The 17,607-nt window shown below is 39.1% G+C and overlaps 1 protein-coding gene across 2 annotated transcripts in view; it reads right to left on the reverse strand.

The window, feature by feature from the left end:
• Positions 1–11,934: 11,934 nt before the first annotated feature.
• LGSN (lengsin, lens protein with glutamine synthetase domain) overlaps positions 11,935–17,607 on the reverse strand; it is a 51,736-nt gene continuing 46,063 nt past the window's right edge. Inside the window, exons 4-5 of one of the 2 annotated variants that reach the window (XM_054493268.1) lie at positions 17,003–17,201; positions 11,935–16,581 (exon numbers count right to left, since the gene is read on the reverse strand). In XM_054493268.1, coding sequence (XP_054349243.1) covers positions 16,484–16,581; positions 17,003–17,201 — 297 coding nt within the window. In that variant the 3' untranslated portion in view covers positions 11,935–16,483. Of the gene's footprint in view, positions 17,202–17,607 lie in introns of both variants that reach the window. The other variant, XM_054493267.1, reaches the window with a different exon arrangement.

Consider the following 17,607-nt stretch of genomic DNA (forward strand, 5'->3'; position numbering starts at 1 on the left):
ACTTTGGGAGGCCGAGGCGGGTGGATCACGAGGTCAGGAAATCGAGAGCATCCTGGCTAATACGGTGAAACCCCGTCTCTACTAAAAAATACAAAAAATTAGCCGGGTGTTGTGGCGGGTGCCTGTAGTCCCAGCTACTAGGGAGGTACTAGGGAGGCTGAGGCAGGAGAATGGCGTGAACCCGGGAGGCGGAGCTTGCAGTTAGCCGAGATCGCGCCACTGCACTCCAGCCTGGGCGACAGAGAAAGGCTCCGTCTCAAATAAATAAATAAATAAATATAATAAAACACAGCAAAATGCACATAAAAGGGCAAATTCAAGGGTAAAAATATTTTACAAGTTCCAGTAACCACACACACACACACACACACACACACACACACACACAAAATCCTATTTAAATATGGGATAGCAGGAAGCTGACATTGTACAACAACAACAACAACAACAAAAAAGTACCAGGCTGATCCTGAAATTGTACAAGTTCCAGTAACCACACACACACACACACACACACACACACACACACAAAATCCTATTTAAATATGGGATAGCAGGAAGCTGACATTGTACAACAACAACAACAAAAAAGTACCAGGCTGATCCTGAAATTGTTGTAATTCTGTCAGTAACTACGAGCCCTGAGGAAGTCATATACAATTTTCAAAACCTTAGGTTTTTCATACTTAAAAGAAAGGTAAGGCATAATTAGTATCTTCCACATCTCCAAAACGTTTAGTTCTGTATGTACTTGGAAACTTCAAACTTCGGATTGTCTAAAACATCTACATGTTTGTTTTATAAAGAAAATTGCTTTAAAATTGAATTTGGTACTTACAATTCCCTCTCCCTTTAAAAAACTAAAACCACCTGAATTCACCCTACTTCAATTTAGTCTATAGAAAATTAATAATGCTCTACTAAAATGCAGGCATTTTCCATAATGGAGAAAACGTTTCAAGGTAAAACATCTTTATAGAAATTGTTTCCCCTTGAGATCGTGCCACTGCACTCCAGCCTGGCGATGGACTGAGACTCCATCTAAAAAAAAAAAATTGTTTCCCCTTAATTCTACATCCCGAAACTGTTTTAATTAAGGAAGACCATGGGGCCAGGTGCGATGGCTCATGCCTGTAATCCCAGCACTTTGGGAGGATGAGGTGGGCAGATCACTTGAGATCAGGAGTTCAAAACCAGCATGGCCGTCATGGTGAAACCCCATCTCTACTCAAAATACAAAAATTAGCTGGGTGTGGTGGCAGGCACCTGCAATCTCAGCTACTCGGGAGGCTGAGGCAGGAGAATTGCTTGAACCCAGGAGGCAGAGGTTGCAGTGAGCCAAGATTGCACCACTGCACTCCAGCCTAGGCGACAGAGAAAGACTCCATCTCAAAAAAAAAAAAAGAATAAAAAAGAAGACCATGAAGTCAAGTAACTATCTCTGGAAAGAAAGAATAGATTTTACTATTCATGGATGGGATTTTTCAATGTTTGACCAGCATACCATCCTCTTCCCTCTTGCAAGTTTCTTTTTCTTGCTGAATCCTTTTTTCCACTGTCATCTTACCTCCCAACAGCAGAAATACTTCTCTTAGTTTTCAGTTTCTTCATGAGTTTGTGGTTCAGAAACTGTCTTGTCATCTCCAGAAGATTTTACTTCTTCCCTCCAAGTGATTCCAACATTTGACATAATAGAGGTAACTACTTTTTTCCTGAGAAACTCATTAGCTATTTTGAGGCAAGTTTGCTAATAGGACTTCATTCTTATCAGAAATGGTCTGCCTTTAGCTTTGTTGTCTAATGTGATGGCAACCATCCAGTTTTAAAATGAATAAAGACTTCAGATTTACCATGCAATTCATAGAAGCTAAAAGGTGAAACCTATTGTGAATCTACATTGATTTAAAGTACAGAGAAGCTTACCATTTAATTCTGTTGTAAAACACTATTGATTTACTGTATGATATAGAAGCTCATACTGTAGCTTTATTGTGAGACTCCTATTCACTGTGCAGTAGCATGAAACCAACTGAGTCACTTTACGGTGAAACTCTGATTTAATATGGATCCCAAAGGATTGTATTATGTCTCTCTATGGTAATAAAACTTGACATTTTGTTAATTCATTGTGAATTTCTCAGTAGAAGCCCTTCCGTAGCGAAATTATTAATAACAAAGTTCATAGTATAAATATGCCCAAATCTGAGAGGGGAAATAACAATGTGATCATCTTTAGTGCTAATTCACTTTAAGATTAACTATATTTTATAAATACTTTGAGATTGCTAGTGACTATCTTCATTTGCCCACATTTTATTTCCTATTTAGAAAAGTCTATTCATCATTATTTGAACTACAAAACTAAATAACATAGCATAAAATAGATTATTATTTGAGGAGTGATATTTTAAATCTTCAGAAAAAAAGTATACTGTGGGAAGATTGTCAAATTTTAAAATTATATAAAAGAAGCCATAAAGTGTATAAAATTTTATGCTATTTATTGGTCTAAATACCATAACTAATTTATAATATTTTTCCTAAATTTATAGATTTTTTCATTGGGAAAGAGTTATTGTTTAAAAGATTATAAATCTGTTACTCATTAGAATAGGCTTACTTTTCTTGAAATTTAATAAAATAAGCTCTTTTCAGAAGAAACTCAGTGTCAAACTTTTTTTTATATATGTTGGGATTTTGTCCTTTTTATAAATTATTGAAATCTGTCTTTTTCTTAACTCTGCATATTTCTTCTCTAACTTGTAAATGTGTGCTTAGTAGTAAGAAAATGAGTGAACAACCCTGTATTTCAGTCCTGTCTATTCAAGAAATACATTGTGATTTAGTGTGCTAGAAAGATTCTTTTGAACTTTATAGACAGATACAAATCTGTAAGATATCTTCCAGAAAGTTTCACTTTTGAATATCCTATTTTTCTTAAATGTATATAGAATTTAACTGTGAAGAATGATGTTTGAGGGACTGCTTGAATCTGATATATCATTATATTTTCTGCCAGTTAAAAACTAAATACTTCGGCAGTCTATTAAAAGTAATGAAGTAAATTATTTTTAAAAAATCACACACACTCAAAAAAATAGTGCTCCTTTATCCTATCCAAAGCAATGAAAATTATTGAGAATGGAAAGAAGGAAACAAGCCAAGAGGCCAAAACATATTGAGATTAAAAGCCTGAAACTAGTCCCACATTTGCTTCCTCCTCTCCCCCCAGCATGCACAGCATGTCTGCCCCCAAGGGAACTCCTTTTTTTAAGCTGTAGTCCCCAACTAAAGAGGTCTCAAACTGTGTGGGCGTGGTAAAGAGAAATACATGTCTTCTCTCTTGTCACAAAAGATTAAAAATTCTGAAGGTCATTTGCAAATACTTAATTCCTGCTTCCTTCTCCAACTGGAATCGTTAAAAAAACAAACAAACAAAAAATTTTTTAAAAAATTTAAATGCATGCTTAACAAATATCAGGTACTATTTTAGTAGTTCTACATGCATTAACTGATTTTAATCCTCACATTGACTTTTGAAGTTTTATTGTGACCCTCATTTTACCAATGCAGAAGCTGAGCACAGAAGGTTAAAAAAAAAAAAAAACTACCCAAAGACTCAAGAGATAGTAAGTGGTAGAGCTGAGCCTCCAACAAAACTACCCGAAGACTCAAGAGATAATAAGTGGTAGAGCTGAGCCTCCAACTCAGATAGTCTAATTCCAGAGACTACACCATGTAAGACTCCACACTCCACTTCCCCAATAAGCCTAGTGACTATACTTTTTCAGGTTGTACAGTTGTTTGTGTTTCTTTGTAGAGATTTAGATCTATTACAGATAAATACATTATTTCCTTCTATCCCATTACTCTCTCTCTCTGTCTGCGTGTGTGTGTGTGTGTGAATCTGATGTGAATAATGCATTTCAGAATTCTTTACAGTACTGTGGGCAAATGCAATGTGTAAAATGTCCTTTCCTGTTGTAAGTACATATCCTGAAATAGCTGTTTCTGTCTTATGAAAATCTGCACTTATTATTAACAAGAATAAAGAGGTGTTGCATAACTCCAACTAGTATCAAACAAAAACCATGTGATCTCTTGACATTGCAAGAATTTTCCCTCCTGGGAATATCAGATAGCTCAAAAAGGTTAAACGTGCTGCCAAAATTATATTCTTAAAAATATCCCAAACCATATAAGACAGAAGCCATTCAATCAGAAACTATTCTCTATAGAATCTCTCTCCTTCCTAAAAGAAATGTGATGAAGTGAAATGAGATCATTCACATGTCAAGAAGGTATTAACTGTCTTAGCTGCAATCTTGATTAATAGTCATCACATTGGACCTAACAGCACAGTGGATAACATACTTTTTTAAGCATGTAAAAGCCTTCCTCAGATATTAAGAAGATATTCTAGGTATGAGATTCTGTGGATTTTTTTTCCCCTCAGATTCAGGGCTTATGGAAACCTCTGTGAACTATTGGACAGGTCTTGATCTTACAGGACAGTGCTTCTCAAACTTAAGCATTCAGAGAATATGCCTAGAGCCCTTGTGAAAATACACATTTCTGAGCCTGACAGTTTGCATTTCTAAAAAGCTCAGAGCTAATGCTTCTGCTGCTACAAGGACCCCAGTTTAAGTCACTTTGAACAGTGCTATTTCAGGGCATCCTGTAACCACTGTGAATCCTGAAACTGCCTCACTTTTTTCACTGTTCTTTTCTTTTCTCTCATACCAGTGAGACAGAGAAACAGCTCTGGCAACCATAAGGTCACTGTGCAGCATAGGGCTTCTCTAACTGGGAACATGAGCATGAATATCAAGTATTTCTGAAACAGGGGATCCATTCTATCCCACCTTCTCCATGAGCTTCAATGAGGCAGGTGGCCTTGCCAATTGAATTCTTGGTTGTTGTTTCATTCTATGAAGAGAAGCCATGAGGATTTATAGTACATGTAGGGTCCAATTCAAATGCTCTTTGCAGATTTCAGTCAGGACATTTCTTTATTCTCCACTTGGCTTTAGGCTTCTGTTAATCTAACCCATAGCATAGTTTTCAGTTGAAGTGTTGAATAGTTAAATCATACAATCACTCACTTAGTGTCACATCTTAAGAGGGATGTCCAAAGAAGCTTAATATAATACATTTGTGAAGCTTCTTAGCAACAGGATCTGACTTTGTATGTAGTATTTTTATGTAAAAAAAAAAAAAAGGAAAACAATTAGTGTAACAGATTTGTTGTTATAGGTAAAAAGGACATGCTCATTTAATAGATGGGGGAATTGCGGCTCTAAAAATTAGATTACTTTTTCAAGAACATGTGTCAAGAACATTGAGAGACAGACAGCAGGCCTGCTGTGTGCCACAGTATGTGGAATGAGGTGAAGCTGTAGCTGAAGCAAGCTGCCCAGCAGGCCTCCTAGGTCCATCATTGGATAAAGGACACAACTGAGGCTAGAGCACCTACAGTGCCAGAAAGAATTGAAATAGCACTGAGATGGCAGAAGAGAGGGAACTCGAGGATGCCCTTACCATGTGAAGAGAAGAGACTGCATGTCTCACCAGCCCTCCTAGCCTGAAACAATAGGCGGCAGCAGATGACTAATTATCAGGTGTGACAAGGGACTTCTTCTAGAGGGAGGCCAGTGAAGACTCTAAAAATAGTAAAGAACCAATATGTAGATTTTTAGGCCAACAGAGTGAGGAAGAGGTGATAAATTAAACACCAATGTGTTGACTTTGAAATACCTGTGGGACATTTGAGTGGATGTACACTTTGAGAAACTAACTTGACAATCATTTGCTTATAAGTAAAAATTGAAGGTATAGGCTTTACTATCAGCATCATTGGGTTTTTATGCCATCCCACTAGGACTTCCTTTGCCTCACCCATCCGTGTTATAATGGAAAAGCCATGTTCACACAATGTGACATCTCCCTTCCAGGCCACAGTTCACTGGATGAGGAGTCAGTACATTGCCCACATTAAACTAATGAATTTAGAGTTTGAACTAGAATAGACTAGCTTCAAACGGGTTGTTTGTTCAACATAAAAGATGTAAATTTGGAAAGTTGTTTCAGCAGCCATTTGCCATCATATAGAGAAAGAAACAGAGAAAGCCAGTCTAAAGCAGGAATGAAAGGATGACGCTGGCATGAGGAGAAACACAACAGAGGTAAGAACAGATAGAAAAGATGTCCTGGGTTATCTACAGTGCTTCAGTTTCAGGTTAGATTCATTCCTAACACCTAGACGCATTGAAGGTCTTAGGGTCCATGAGGCACTCTTCTATCTCAACCAAAAAAATTCCTTATTTTGTTTAATCAAGTTCAATTTGATTTCCATTACTTTAAACCAATAGTCTTGGCCAGGCACAGTGGCTCATGCCTGTAATCCCAGCACTTTGGGAAGCTGAGGCAGGTGGATCACTTGAGGCCAGGAGTTCAAGACCAGACTGGCCAACATGATGAAACCCCGTCTCTACTAAAAATACAAAAATTAGCCAGGCATGGTGGCGCGTGCCTGCCATCCCAGCTACTTGGTAGGCTGAGGCAGGAGATTCATTTGAACCTGGGAGGCAGAGATTGCAGTGAGCCAAGATCGTGTCAGCCTGGGTGACAGAATGAGACTGTGTCTCAAAAATAAGTAAATAAATAAACAAATAAATAAATGCTTAATCCATGGAAAATAATAGTAATAATAAATAAGATGTGGAGACAATTTTTAGAGGGAAGAAAGGACCAAGAATGGAAGGATCTTGAATAATATTCAACATCGAATTTCAGGCAGAAAAGAGGAATTCACAAGACATTGAAAAGCTGAGAAGTGGCCAGAGAAAGAACATCTAGAACCTCTAGGGCCTTTCAAGTCAACAGAAAACAATTTTGACAAAGAGGTAGAGGTCAGCAATTTCAAATTCTGTTTACTATCATAAAACATGAATGAGAAATGTCCCCTGTATTTAACAAGTGGGAGGTTATGATTAACCTTGGTGAGAACAGTTGAAGGGGATTGGTGGAGTTAGAAACGAAAATATTTGGGGGCAGTGACGGGAAGCTATGAGGAGTAAATAGAGGAAGTAGAAAGAGCAAGGACATGTAACCTAACCAATAAATTTGATTTTAAAGACAAGGACAGAAGTGAGAAGGGTACTTGAGATTAATAGATTTTTTTCCGTGTGAATGTGTGTGTGGGTGCGTGTGTGCGTGCGCACGCGTGTGCATTATGCACCTTGCAACCATGTCAATGTGCTTAAATTCTGATGGGAAAGAAGCACCAGGAGAGGAACATACTGGAGATACAGTAGAGATTGGGTACTGGTATGAGAAGGCCAGAGGGGTGGGATCCTGACAACAGTGAGAAGCACCCCTTGCACTGAAAGTTAAGAGAAGGAAGAAAGGTGCTAAGTCTGAGATAAGACGCCTGTTCTTTGTCAGGGAATTAAGGAAGTGTGGCCACGGGACACAGCACTATTAGAGTTAGTTGTATCTGCCTCTTCCTAACCACATTTCTTTTCCTTCTTCAAGTGCTGGGGACATGGGACCTTATAACCCTTGCCATCCAGTGAGAAAGGTGGTTGGAGCCAAAGAAATCTGTGATCCAGCCCAAGACTTCGCATTGCTTGATCAATGTCATCCTCCTCTATGCTGTTTTGTTCTCTCCTCACCACATAAATTCTATCCTCCATCCATAGACATTTAGAAACATTTATTCTCTCACTTAAAGTTAAAAGCTCTTTGTGGGAGAAAAACATGTATTGTCCAGTTTTGTATCTTCCCCTCCATAATTTACCTACAAATGGCTTTCAAAAGCAATTATTTCAAAAATTGAATAAAAATACTACCTAGTGTCTAACTTAAACAACAATTCATTATCTATCTAACAATCCTTTTTCACTTCAAACACTAAAGTATCATAATTTCTGTTTACCTCATAAAAAGTGAATTGATATGTATGTTTTCTAGTGATCACAGAAAGAAGACAAGCACTTTGTAGCATTTAATTTGTAGATATTGTAGAAGCTCTTATAATGTGATTCATTTTAATGAACCTCCAAATAAGTAACAAATTACTGGATTCTCTTTTTTTCATAGTTTATTAAAGATTTCTTCCTTAGTTCTATTCAGACCTATTTATTTCAAATCTTTTGTAGAGTCATCCAAAATTTAAGACATTTAGATTAATTTTAGACATCACAGAATGCAGCTAATGTTTCTATGGTTTCATATTTCTACGTCTCTTGAATATACCCTTAGATATTGGTAATATCGTATCCTGTCAACACTCCTTTCCCCCGCCCCTGATATTGAGCCCTTATTTAATATCTATTAACCTAAAAATATTCAAATGCAATTCAAATCTGATTGGGAATGCCTTTCTGCTGTTAGTATTTCTAATACATTTTTTCAATTTTCATTTATTCAAAGTAACTAGATTGAAAATCCAGTTACTTTTATGTTTAATATTCAGCTTTGCTCTGAATTCTGAGCCACCAACATTGTTTAATGGTACGTTGCTGCCCTCTAGCTTATGTTTGAAAAGTTTTCTATAATGTAACAATTTATCCAGTAGTCTCTTGGATATGCCCAACACATTGATATTCATTTGTATTTAATGAATCCTATATTAGCGGTTTTATAAGCATTAAATTTTTATAGTTATTAAAGTGTTATTTTTCTTTCCAGGTAAAACTGATCTTATTATTCTTAGGAAACATCTTGAAGAGACAAGAAAAACTTTGTTATGTCATTGTGTAGCAGGTTCTCAGCCAATTTCTTTTTCCCTTAATTTACACATTTCCCCTCCATGTAGGTTGGCTATTTTCAAAAATGAATGTGTTTTCTTATCTTTTATTTCTTAAGCAGCCAGAGAGAAGTATCAAATCTTTTATGCTCTCAATGAATGCTGAGTTCTTGTCAAAGAATATTTCTAAAAATGAAACAAAATAAATTGATTGGCACTATTTCAAATTCTAAGGATGGTCAGAAATTTCAGCCAGGTGTTTTTTGTGTTCAAACAAATTATGAAACTACTTAAGGCTTGAATTACTGTTATCTGACCAAAGTTCTGAAATAATGTTATGGCATCATACTCCTTTGTGATAAGATCTTCTGGCCTGGATAGAGTTATCAAGCATCTATCTACTACCTACTTCTCTTCATTTTAATGCCTAGAAGCCTTAAAACTAAAATGTAATGTTCAGCGTAATTTTCAGTATTGTACTCAGCTGAGACTGTGTAGTGAAGGGCATTCTGGTGTAGCACAGAGACCATGAGACTGAAAGTAGAAACCTGGATTTGATTCCTAGTTCTTTCAACAAAACAACTTTTTAGGGTCTTAAATCTCTTGTTTTTAAAAATAATAAGTCTACCTTTCTCATAAAATTGTAGACAGCATGAAATAAGGAAATGAATGAGAAAGTACCCACATGATGTATGTTATGTACTAGGAGCTTAATAAACCTTTGTTTAATCCGTATCTAATATAAACATTCAATTGTTCCTAGTCTTCTGATAAGGGTAATTCTCTGCCTTTCTTTCTTCTTCTCCCCTATCAGTTTTCTTGCTCTTTGCATGTCTTTTTATACACTGTTTTTCAGTCAGGCTTCTTTTTAAAAAATTCTAGCTACTTTAAGAAAAAAAGAAATTTATTTTAAAAATATTAGATATTTAATAGAATCTCGGAGGGCCAGAAAATCAGGTTCAGAAGCTACGCTTGACTGTTCCAGAGACCCGACAGCCACTGGCACTGGCAATAGCACCACCAATGCCCCCCCACAATGCCACCCCAGGATGGCACCCATGGATGCCTGTCGCTGCTGCCTCCCTTAAGCTCAGCAGAGTGGAGTCCATGAGTGTTTTATGACTGCATCTGATTGGCAGAGTCCTTGTACCATGGTGTGTCCGGAATTGGTGGGTTCTTGGTCTCACTGACTTCAAGAATGAAGCCGCGGACCCTCGCGGTGAGTGTTACAGTTCTTAAAGGCGGTGTGTCTGGAGTTTGTTCCTTCTGATGTTCGGATGTGTTCGGAGTTTCTTCCTTCTGGTGGGTTCGTGGTCTCACTGGCTCAGGAGTGAAGCTGCGGACCTTCGCGGTGAGTGTTACAGCTCTTAAGGCGGCACGTCTGGAGTTGTTCGTTCCTCCCGGTGGGTTCGTGGTCTCGTTGACTTCAGGAGTGAAGCTGCAGACCTTCGTGGTGAGTGTTACAGCTCATAAAGGCAGTGTGGACCCAAAGAGTGAGCAGCAGCAAGATTTATTTGCAAAAAGCGAAAGAACAAACCTTCCACAGTGTGGAAGGGGACCCCAGAGGGTTGCCACTGCTGCCTCAGGCAGCTGATTTTATTCTCTTATCTGGCCCCACCCACATCCTAATGATTGGTAGAGCCCAGTGGTCTGTTTTGACAGGGCGCTGATTGGTGCATTTATAATCCCTGAGCTAGACACAAAGGTTCTCCACCTCCCCACTAGATTAGCTAGATACAGAGTGTCAATTGGTGCATTCACAAACCCTGAGCTAGACACAGGGTGCTGATTGGTATGTTTACAAACCTTGAGCTAGATACAGAGTGCCGATTGGTGTATTTACAATCCCTGAGCTAGACACAAAGGTTCTCCACCTCCCCACCAGATTAGCTAGATACAGAGTGTCCACACAAAGGTTTTCCAAGTCCCCACCAGAGTAGCTAGATATAGAGTGTCCATTGGTGTATTCACAAACCCTGAGCTAGACACAGGGTGCTGATTGGTGTGTTTACAAACCTTGAGCTAGATACAGAGTGCCGATTGGTGAATTTACAATCCCTTAGCTAGACATAAAGGTTCTCCACGTCCCCACCAGACTCAGGAGCCCAGCTGGTTTCACCCAGTGGATCCCACACCAGGGGCTGCAGGTGGAGCTGTCTGCCAGTCCTGCCCCGCCCACTGGCACTCCTCAGCCCTTGGGTGGTCAATGGGACTGGGCGCCTTGGAGCAGGGGGCGGCCTCCTCGGGGAGGCTCCAGCCACACAGGAGCCCACGGAGTCCGGGGAGGCTCGAGCATGGCGGGCTGCAGGTCTGGAGCCCTGCCCCGGGGCAAGGCAGCTAAGGCCAGGCGAGAAATTGAGCACAGCAGCTGCTGGCCCAGGTGCTAAGCCCCTCACTGCCCAGGCCGGTGGGGCCAGCCCGCGGCTGTGAGTGCGGGGTCCGCCAAGCCCATGCCCACCCAGAACTGGCGCTTGCCCGCAAGCACCGCGCGCAGCGCGGGTTCCCGCCAGCGCCCCTCCCTCCAGCGCCCCTCCCTCCACACCTCCCTGCAAGCTGAGGGAGCCGGCTCCGGCCTTGGCCAGCCCGGAAAGGGACTCCCACAGTGCAGCGGTGGGCTGAAGGGCTCCTCAAGTGCCGCCAAAGTGGGAGCCCAGGCAGAGGAGGCGCCCAGAGCGAGCGAGGGCTGTGAGGACTGCCAGCACGCTGTCACCTCTCAATGGCAGCAAGAAAAATTGGGAAGGTGAGGTTCTGACTTCTACTTTCTGAGACAAGAGCCCAAAGAAGAGGGATTCCACAAATCTAAGAGAGCTATTGAAAGGTTCCACATGGCTAAAAAGCATGACAACTTCACCTTGCTCTTTTTTGTTTTTGTTTTTATTGTTGTTCTTTTGATCCCCATCAAGCTAATCAAATGATGTTTACTCAGGAGTTTCTAGAAGCAGAAAACCTGAAGAAGTTCTAATGGCAGAAATTGTAGGATCAATAAAAAAACACAAACTGTTGGTCTTCTCCACTGTCTCTATTCCTCTCTCTCTCTGGGTAGGTGAATTTGTGTGTTTTATACTGGACAAGCATAGTATTGTACTATGCTAATAACATATGCATTGATTGATTGATTGATTGATTAAACATTAATTGAATTCCAGAACACATGCAAGGAACAAGAAGTATTAATGCAAATGTAAGTAAGATCTGTACCTTTTATTCTGAGAATTCACATCCTAATTAGCAATTAGGAAGTATCATGTAAACCGCTAATTATAGGCAGCATGAGAAGAGCTTTAACAGGGAAGGCACTGTGCACATAGGTAATGTTTAAAGACACAAATTCTTACCCCTGTAATAGAAAACCCAAGGTTAAAGGTATTGTCCAGTCATACCTATATCATAAACATATTGGTAAGCTTATTTTGTCAAACAGGTGACGGAGATATGTCAATAGACTGTTCTGTTTTACTGATAAGCTCAGACTTCACTGTATGCTTTCAATTTTTATTCAGATTAAAGTTTTTTGATCTTTCATTGCCTTCAAATAATCATTTCAAGCGTTGTTGTTATTCACACACTGTAAAATGAAATTTTATATTATAGAATGTCCTTGAAAATAGAAACTTATTACTACAATACTAATGTTTTAGTTTCTAGTCTTAAAACATTATCGCTTTTAATTTACATTTCTTATGTATACTCATTTAATAACAAACTTTAAATTCAGTAATCACATTTTCCCCTAAGCTTTGATTAGAACAATTATAGTAAATGAAAATAAGAAAGTAATTTTTGTAAAGCTATTTATAAAGCACCCTTTTCGAGCCATAAAGAAGCTTTCCAAATAGTTTTTTTCAGCATTAGGCCTACAAAAAAATTATTTATGTTCTGCTTAAGATACACAGATCCAAAACTCTTTCATTGTCTGCTCATCTTTGTTTTGGTCTCCCCTAGTATGATGGCTCCCAGAAGAAGGCTTAGCACACAAATGGTGCCCAATAAGTGCTGCTGAATGAATGTCTGACCCTCTTAACCCAGACCAAGAAGGTAGAAGCATCAGCAGAAAGTCCCTTCAACAATAGAAAGCCTATGAACAGATGAAAGAAATACAAAAATAGATAACTGATTTTTACATGTACCTACCCCAATTTGTCTTTGGCCCTGAACTCTGCTGGCCAATGCCTCTTTTTGGGTTGCCTTAAAGAACAAGAATATACATCATCACACACCTAACTGAAATCTTGATGGAGACTGCTACACCAACTTACGTTATCAACTGATTTGTAATCTATGGCTGAATATTTTCTTTGACTCACTACTGTACACTTAATACTGAAGATAATATTCCTAATTATATAATTCCTTCACATGGCATCCTGAGTACTGTGTTTTTAAGTTATGCTAATAATGTGAAAGGAGAAAAAAGGGCTTCAAACACTGTGATTATCAGACTTTTTACAGCATCTTTACTCATTATGGTAAAATGAAGTCAATGCATTAGACATGTTTCATTAAGGCCTGTGGACTCTAAAGGGATATGCCACTTTATAGGGATGGGTTAGAGCCAATCCCATTTTTTTCATGTGTGGATCCCTTTGATTAACTCAGATTATCCTCTCTAGAAGTGGGAATATTGAGGAAGTGGTCTTTCACTGGTTCTTATACCTTTATTCTTTCATCCCCAAATCCTTCAAATTCTCCACTCATATGCACACACACACACACACAAACACACATACAACACACACATGGAAAAGAGAAAATAAATTTCATTGCAACTAACAAAGAATCAAAATCATTGTGGCTTAAAGAAGATAGAAGTTTGGTTCTCTCTCAGGTAAACATCTGGATGTAGGCAAGTCAAACTGCTCTACAAAGCAGAGGTTCCACCTTATTACTGCACCCTGTGGAGCAAACCTCCCTTCCCAAGGACATTATCCTAGCCACATTATCTGTAGGCCAGTCAGCAGGAAGGGTGAAGGCAGCAAGAGAGAGAAAGGGCAGAGTACACAGCATCCGTCATTTAAAAAAATGTCCTGAAGTGTGGTAGGGCATGGTGGCTCACGCCTGTAATCCTAGCACTTTGGGAGGCCAAGGCAGGCTGATCACCTGAGTTCAGGAGTTCAAGACCAGACTGGCCAACATGGTGAAACCCCATCTCTACTAAAAGGCCAGGCATGGTAGCAGGCACCTGTGATCCCAGCTACTTGGAAGGCTGAGGCAGGAGAATTGCTTGAACCCAGGGGGCAGAGGTTGCAGTGAGCCAAGACCCCGCCATTGCACTTCAGCCTGGGTGACAAAGCGAGACTCTATCTCGGAAAAAAAAAAAAAATACAAGAAAAGAAAATGTCCTAAAGAACTTACATGAAACACTTCTACTTTCACATCTTTGCACTGAACCTAATAACATGACCACATCCAACCTTAATGAAGGCTCAGAAATATCATTTCATTTTTCATTGCTTTCAAAGAACATATTGAGGTTTTATTACTGAGAACAGAGGGGAAAATGAACAGAGGGGAATTTTCTAGCAGACAGCTAGAAAATTGGCATGAGAGTCTTCCTTATCCCTCCCATGATGTAATGTGTGGGATTTCATTCTGGAGGTTTCTGGACAGATTCCCTTCCTTCCCCCACCTACCCTACACTATCTTTCTCTCTACCCCATATGCATCCATGAATTTTATTCTTTTCTTTTTTTCAAGACAGTGTCTCACTCTGCCACCCAAGCTGGAGTGCAGTGGTGGGATCATGGCTCACTGCAGCCTCAAACTCCCAGGCTCAAGCGATCCTCCCTTCTCAGCCTTCCACGTAGCTGGGACTACAGGCATGTGCCACCATGCCAGGCATTTTTTTTTTTTTTTTTTTTTTTGTAGACACAGCGGTCTCACTATGTGGTCCAGACTGGACTCAAACTCCTGGCCTCAAGCAATCCTCCTGCCTTGGCCTCCCAAAGTGCTGGGAACTTTCTTCTTATGTATCTAAACACACTTCTCCTGCTCAAAGGAGAAAAGAAAGGAGTAATTAGTGAAGGATAGACTGACTTTCACTATTTAAGCTACTGAGTACTATGAATTTTAATAAGAGGATCTGAGCCAAATTCTAATCCTCTGCTTGTGTGTTTGCTATCTAAATTGAGACCACAGTCAGTTTTAATTGAACATAAAATCTGCTGTTTGATCCTAAGCAGTGGAATAATGTTTCATTTGCTAGTAAGTGGATTTTGGACTTCTTCTCAAAAGAAGCTAAACTTTTGTGATAGTTACAATATTATCTCATTCAAACAAAGGCCTGGAACACGTAATATTCTCTGGGGAGGTACCAACCTATGTGAGCAGCAGATTCAGTAATTTGAATAACAAACTTAAATTCCAAACATAGCCCTGGCTAGCCAGGCAGTTGTTCTCACACTCCACAGAGCACTAGAGGTTTCAGGGGGACATATAGTTTCAAAGAATGAAGCAGAGTAGACAGAGCCCACCTACCCTCACACACAAACTTCTTTCTATCTATACTTTGTGTATTGAACTTCTATATGAGGCATTGTTAAAAGAAAGGCTTTAACTACTTTTAAAATCTGACCTCGTTGTTCCCAGCTCCAATTCTATTCCTTAGGTATTTGTTTCTTGAGGACATTATAACCTTGAAGTTCATAAGCTTTTCAGGAGCTGGTGGAAAAGGGTGAAAAGAGAAGAGACTTAGGGGAAAACTGCCTACCTGTCATTATATTTTGGCAAAAGTTTATTTAACTTGTTTAGAAAGACCATAATGGTGCATACAACCTGGATTCACAATATTATTTGATTAGCGAGACTATATTCGTATATTTGTCTCCCTGGAAATCATATGTGTACCATTAAAATTTTTTCTCCTTTTCTTTCTTTCTTTTTTAGTCATTTAAATTTTGCTTTCTAATGCTTAAGTCTTTTTTTTCTTAATGTGCAAATGTATTTATTGCCCCCCAAAATTGGATATTCTTATCCAGGTCAACATACACATAGGAAATGACTAACTGACAAGATCTGATAAGTTTGCATATTATCGCTTCACCACAACTTTGTTGTTTGTTTCTGTTATCAGAATCTTCTCAGCAGTCCTACTTCATCTGTCAAATATTCCATGGACAAAAAAAAAAAGTCAAAAGCATTCATAATCTTGTTATTGTTGCTGTTGTTAATTACAAAAGTTCAGTCTTTTTGTTTTGGTAGATTAGCTTTAAGTAACAGTTACATCTCTAAAGGAGTAGTTGTGAGCTCTATTCTAAATAAAATACTCTAAGAATTTATTTCTCTCTGCAGCTATTTCTTCATTCTCCAACTCATATTTCTTCATGGCAACAAAATATCGAATAAAGGTTTCTCCTAGAGCCTGTTTCAGGCATTGATCTTCTTCCAGTGCCACAAGGGCATCTTCTAGTTTTAAAGGGATCTCAGAAGGTTCCACTTGGTACAAGTCTGTGCTCTCATCTGGACCAGCCAAGACCTCATTACTGCTATGAAGTCCATCTAAGCCTGCAGCAACAGTTGCAGCCAGCACCAAATAAGGGTTTGCTGTTGCTGAGCCTAGTTTATTTTCTATCCGGGTGCCTTTCTCTCCATGACATTTGATATTAAATATACAGCTGTTGTCATTGTATCCCCATGTTGTAGGCACACTCTCCTTCAGGTCTTTCCTGTCCTTGGAATAACGCTTTCGGCAGCTAACAGAAGGTGCCATCAGGCAGCTGAGTGCAGCAGAGTGCTTCAAGAGTCCTGCCAACCATTTTTTCCCAGTGATCGTGAGCTGCTCACTTCCAGAAGTGCTGCAGAACATGTTTTGCTTCCTATCGACATCCCAGAGACTATGAGACAAAATCCCTGAATTACAAAATCCAGTCTCAATGAAGAAGCTGGAAATGTAATTATATTTCCTTGCCACTTCTTTGACACCTGTTCTGAGGGTAAATGCATTATCAGCTGAGCTAATGCCAAATTCAGGCAGGAAAGAGATTTCCATCTGACCAGGCCTGGTAGAGGAGGAAAAACTCTCGACATTGGCTCCAGTGTGATACAAGCCATCAACAAGTTCCTGCATGAAGGGCTGATCATGGTTATTTAAAAATGTTGAAGCAGGAAAAGATATAATCTTTGAATTTAAAATTTCGGGCACACCAAAAATGCAAAAATCATAGATGAAAGCAGAAAGCAGGGAAAAGCCAGAGGCCTGCAGCTGGCTCAGCTGCCTCTTTGCAATGTACCTTGGAGAAGTCAAAAGAGGCTCACCAGTCACAGTGAAGGTATCACATATCACTCTTGCAGTTCTGTCAGCCCATGGCAAAACTCTAAAGGTTGATAACTCTGGCATTAGGACTATGTCACTATTAAAACATGTGGCTCTTATGTGATTCATTTCATTGTCCTTAGGATTTGGTATCACTTCAAGATAACCTCGGGGCATGCAAACACCATGGCTCACTTTCTCCTAAAAAAGGAAAAAAATGAAGAAATTAGGTTTTGAAAACAAACAAAAGGGTCGGGGGAAAAGAAAGCCCTGCTAATGAAAAAAAATATATATATATATCTATATATATATGTTTAACATTTGTTGGTTAACACTAACTTGATATCAGATAAATGTTAAATATTTTAAAATAAAACCCCCAAAGGCAACTTTATAAACAATGCATTGTTTTAAGCCTTGAAGGCCTTATATGCTCTTAGATCTGAAAATAGCAGTTATAAATAAAAGGTATAATGATAAAGAAAATCCGTTACAGCAAAAAACAAAGGTAAAGCCTTATGGAATTATTTGAAATTATCATCATCAAAAGTGCTTCCTGAAGCACTTTTTATTTTATAGTACAGTTGTTAATTCTTCAGATAAGGCT

This window comes from Pongo pygmaeus, chromosome 5, assembly GCF_028885625.2.
Source record: "Pongo pygmaeus isolate AG05252 chromosome 5, NHGRI_mPonPyg2-v2.0_pri, whole genome shotgun sequence".
Classification (NCBI taxonomy): Eukaryota; Metazoa; Chordata; class Mammalia; order Primates; family Hominidae; genus Pongo; species Pongo pygmaeus.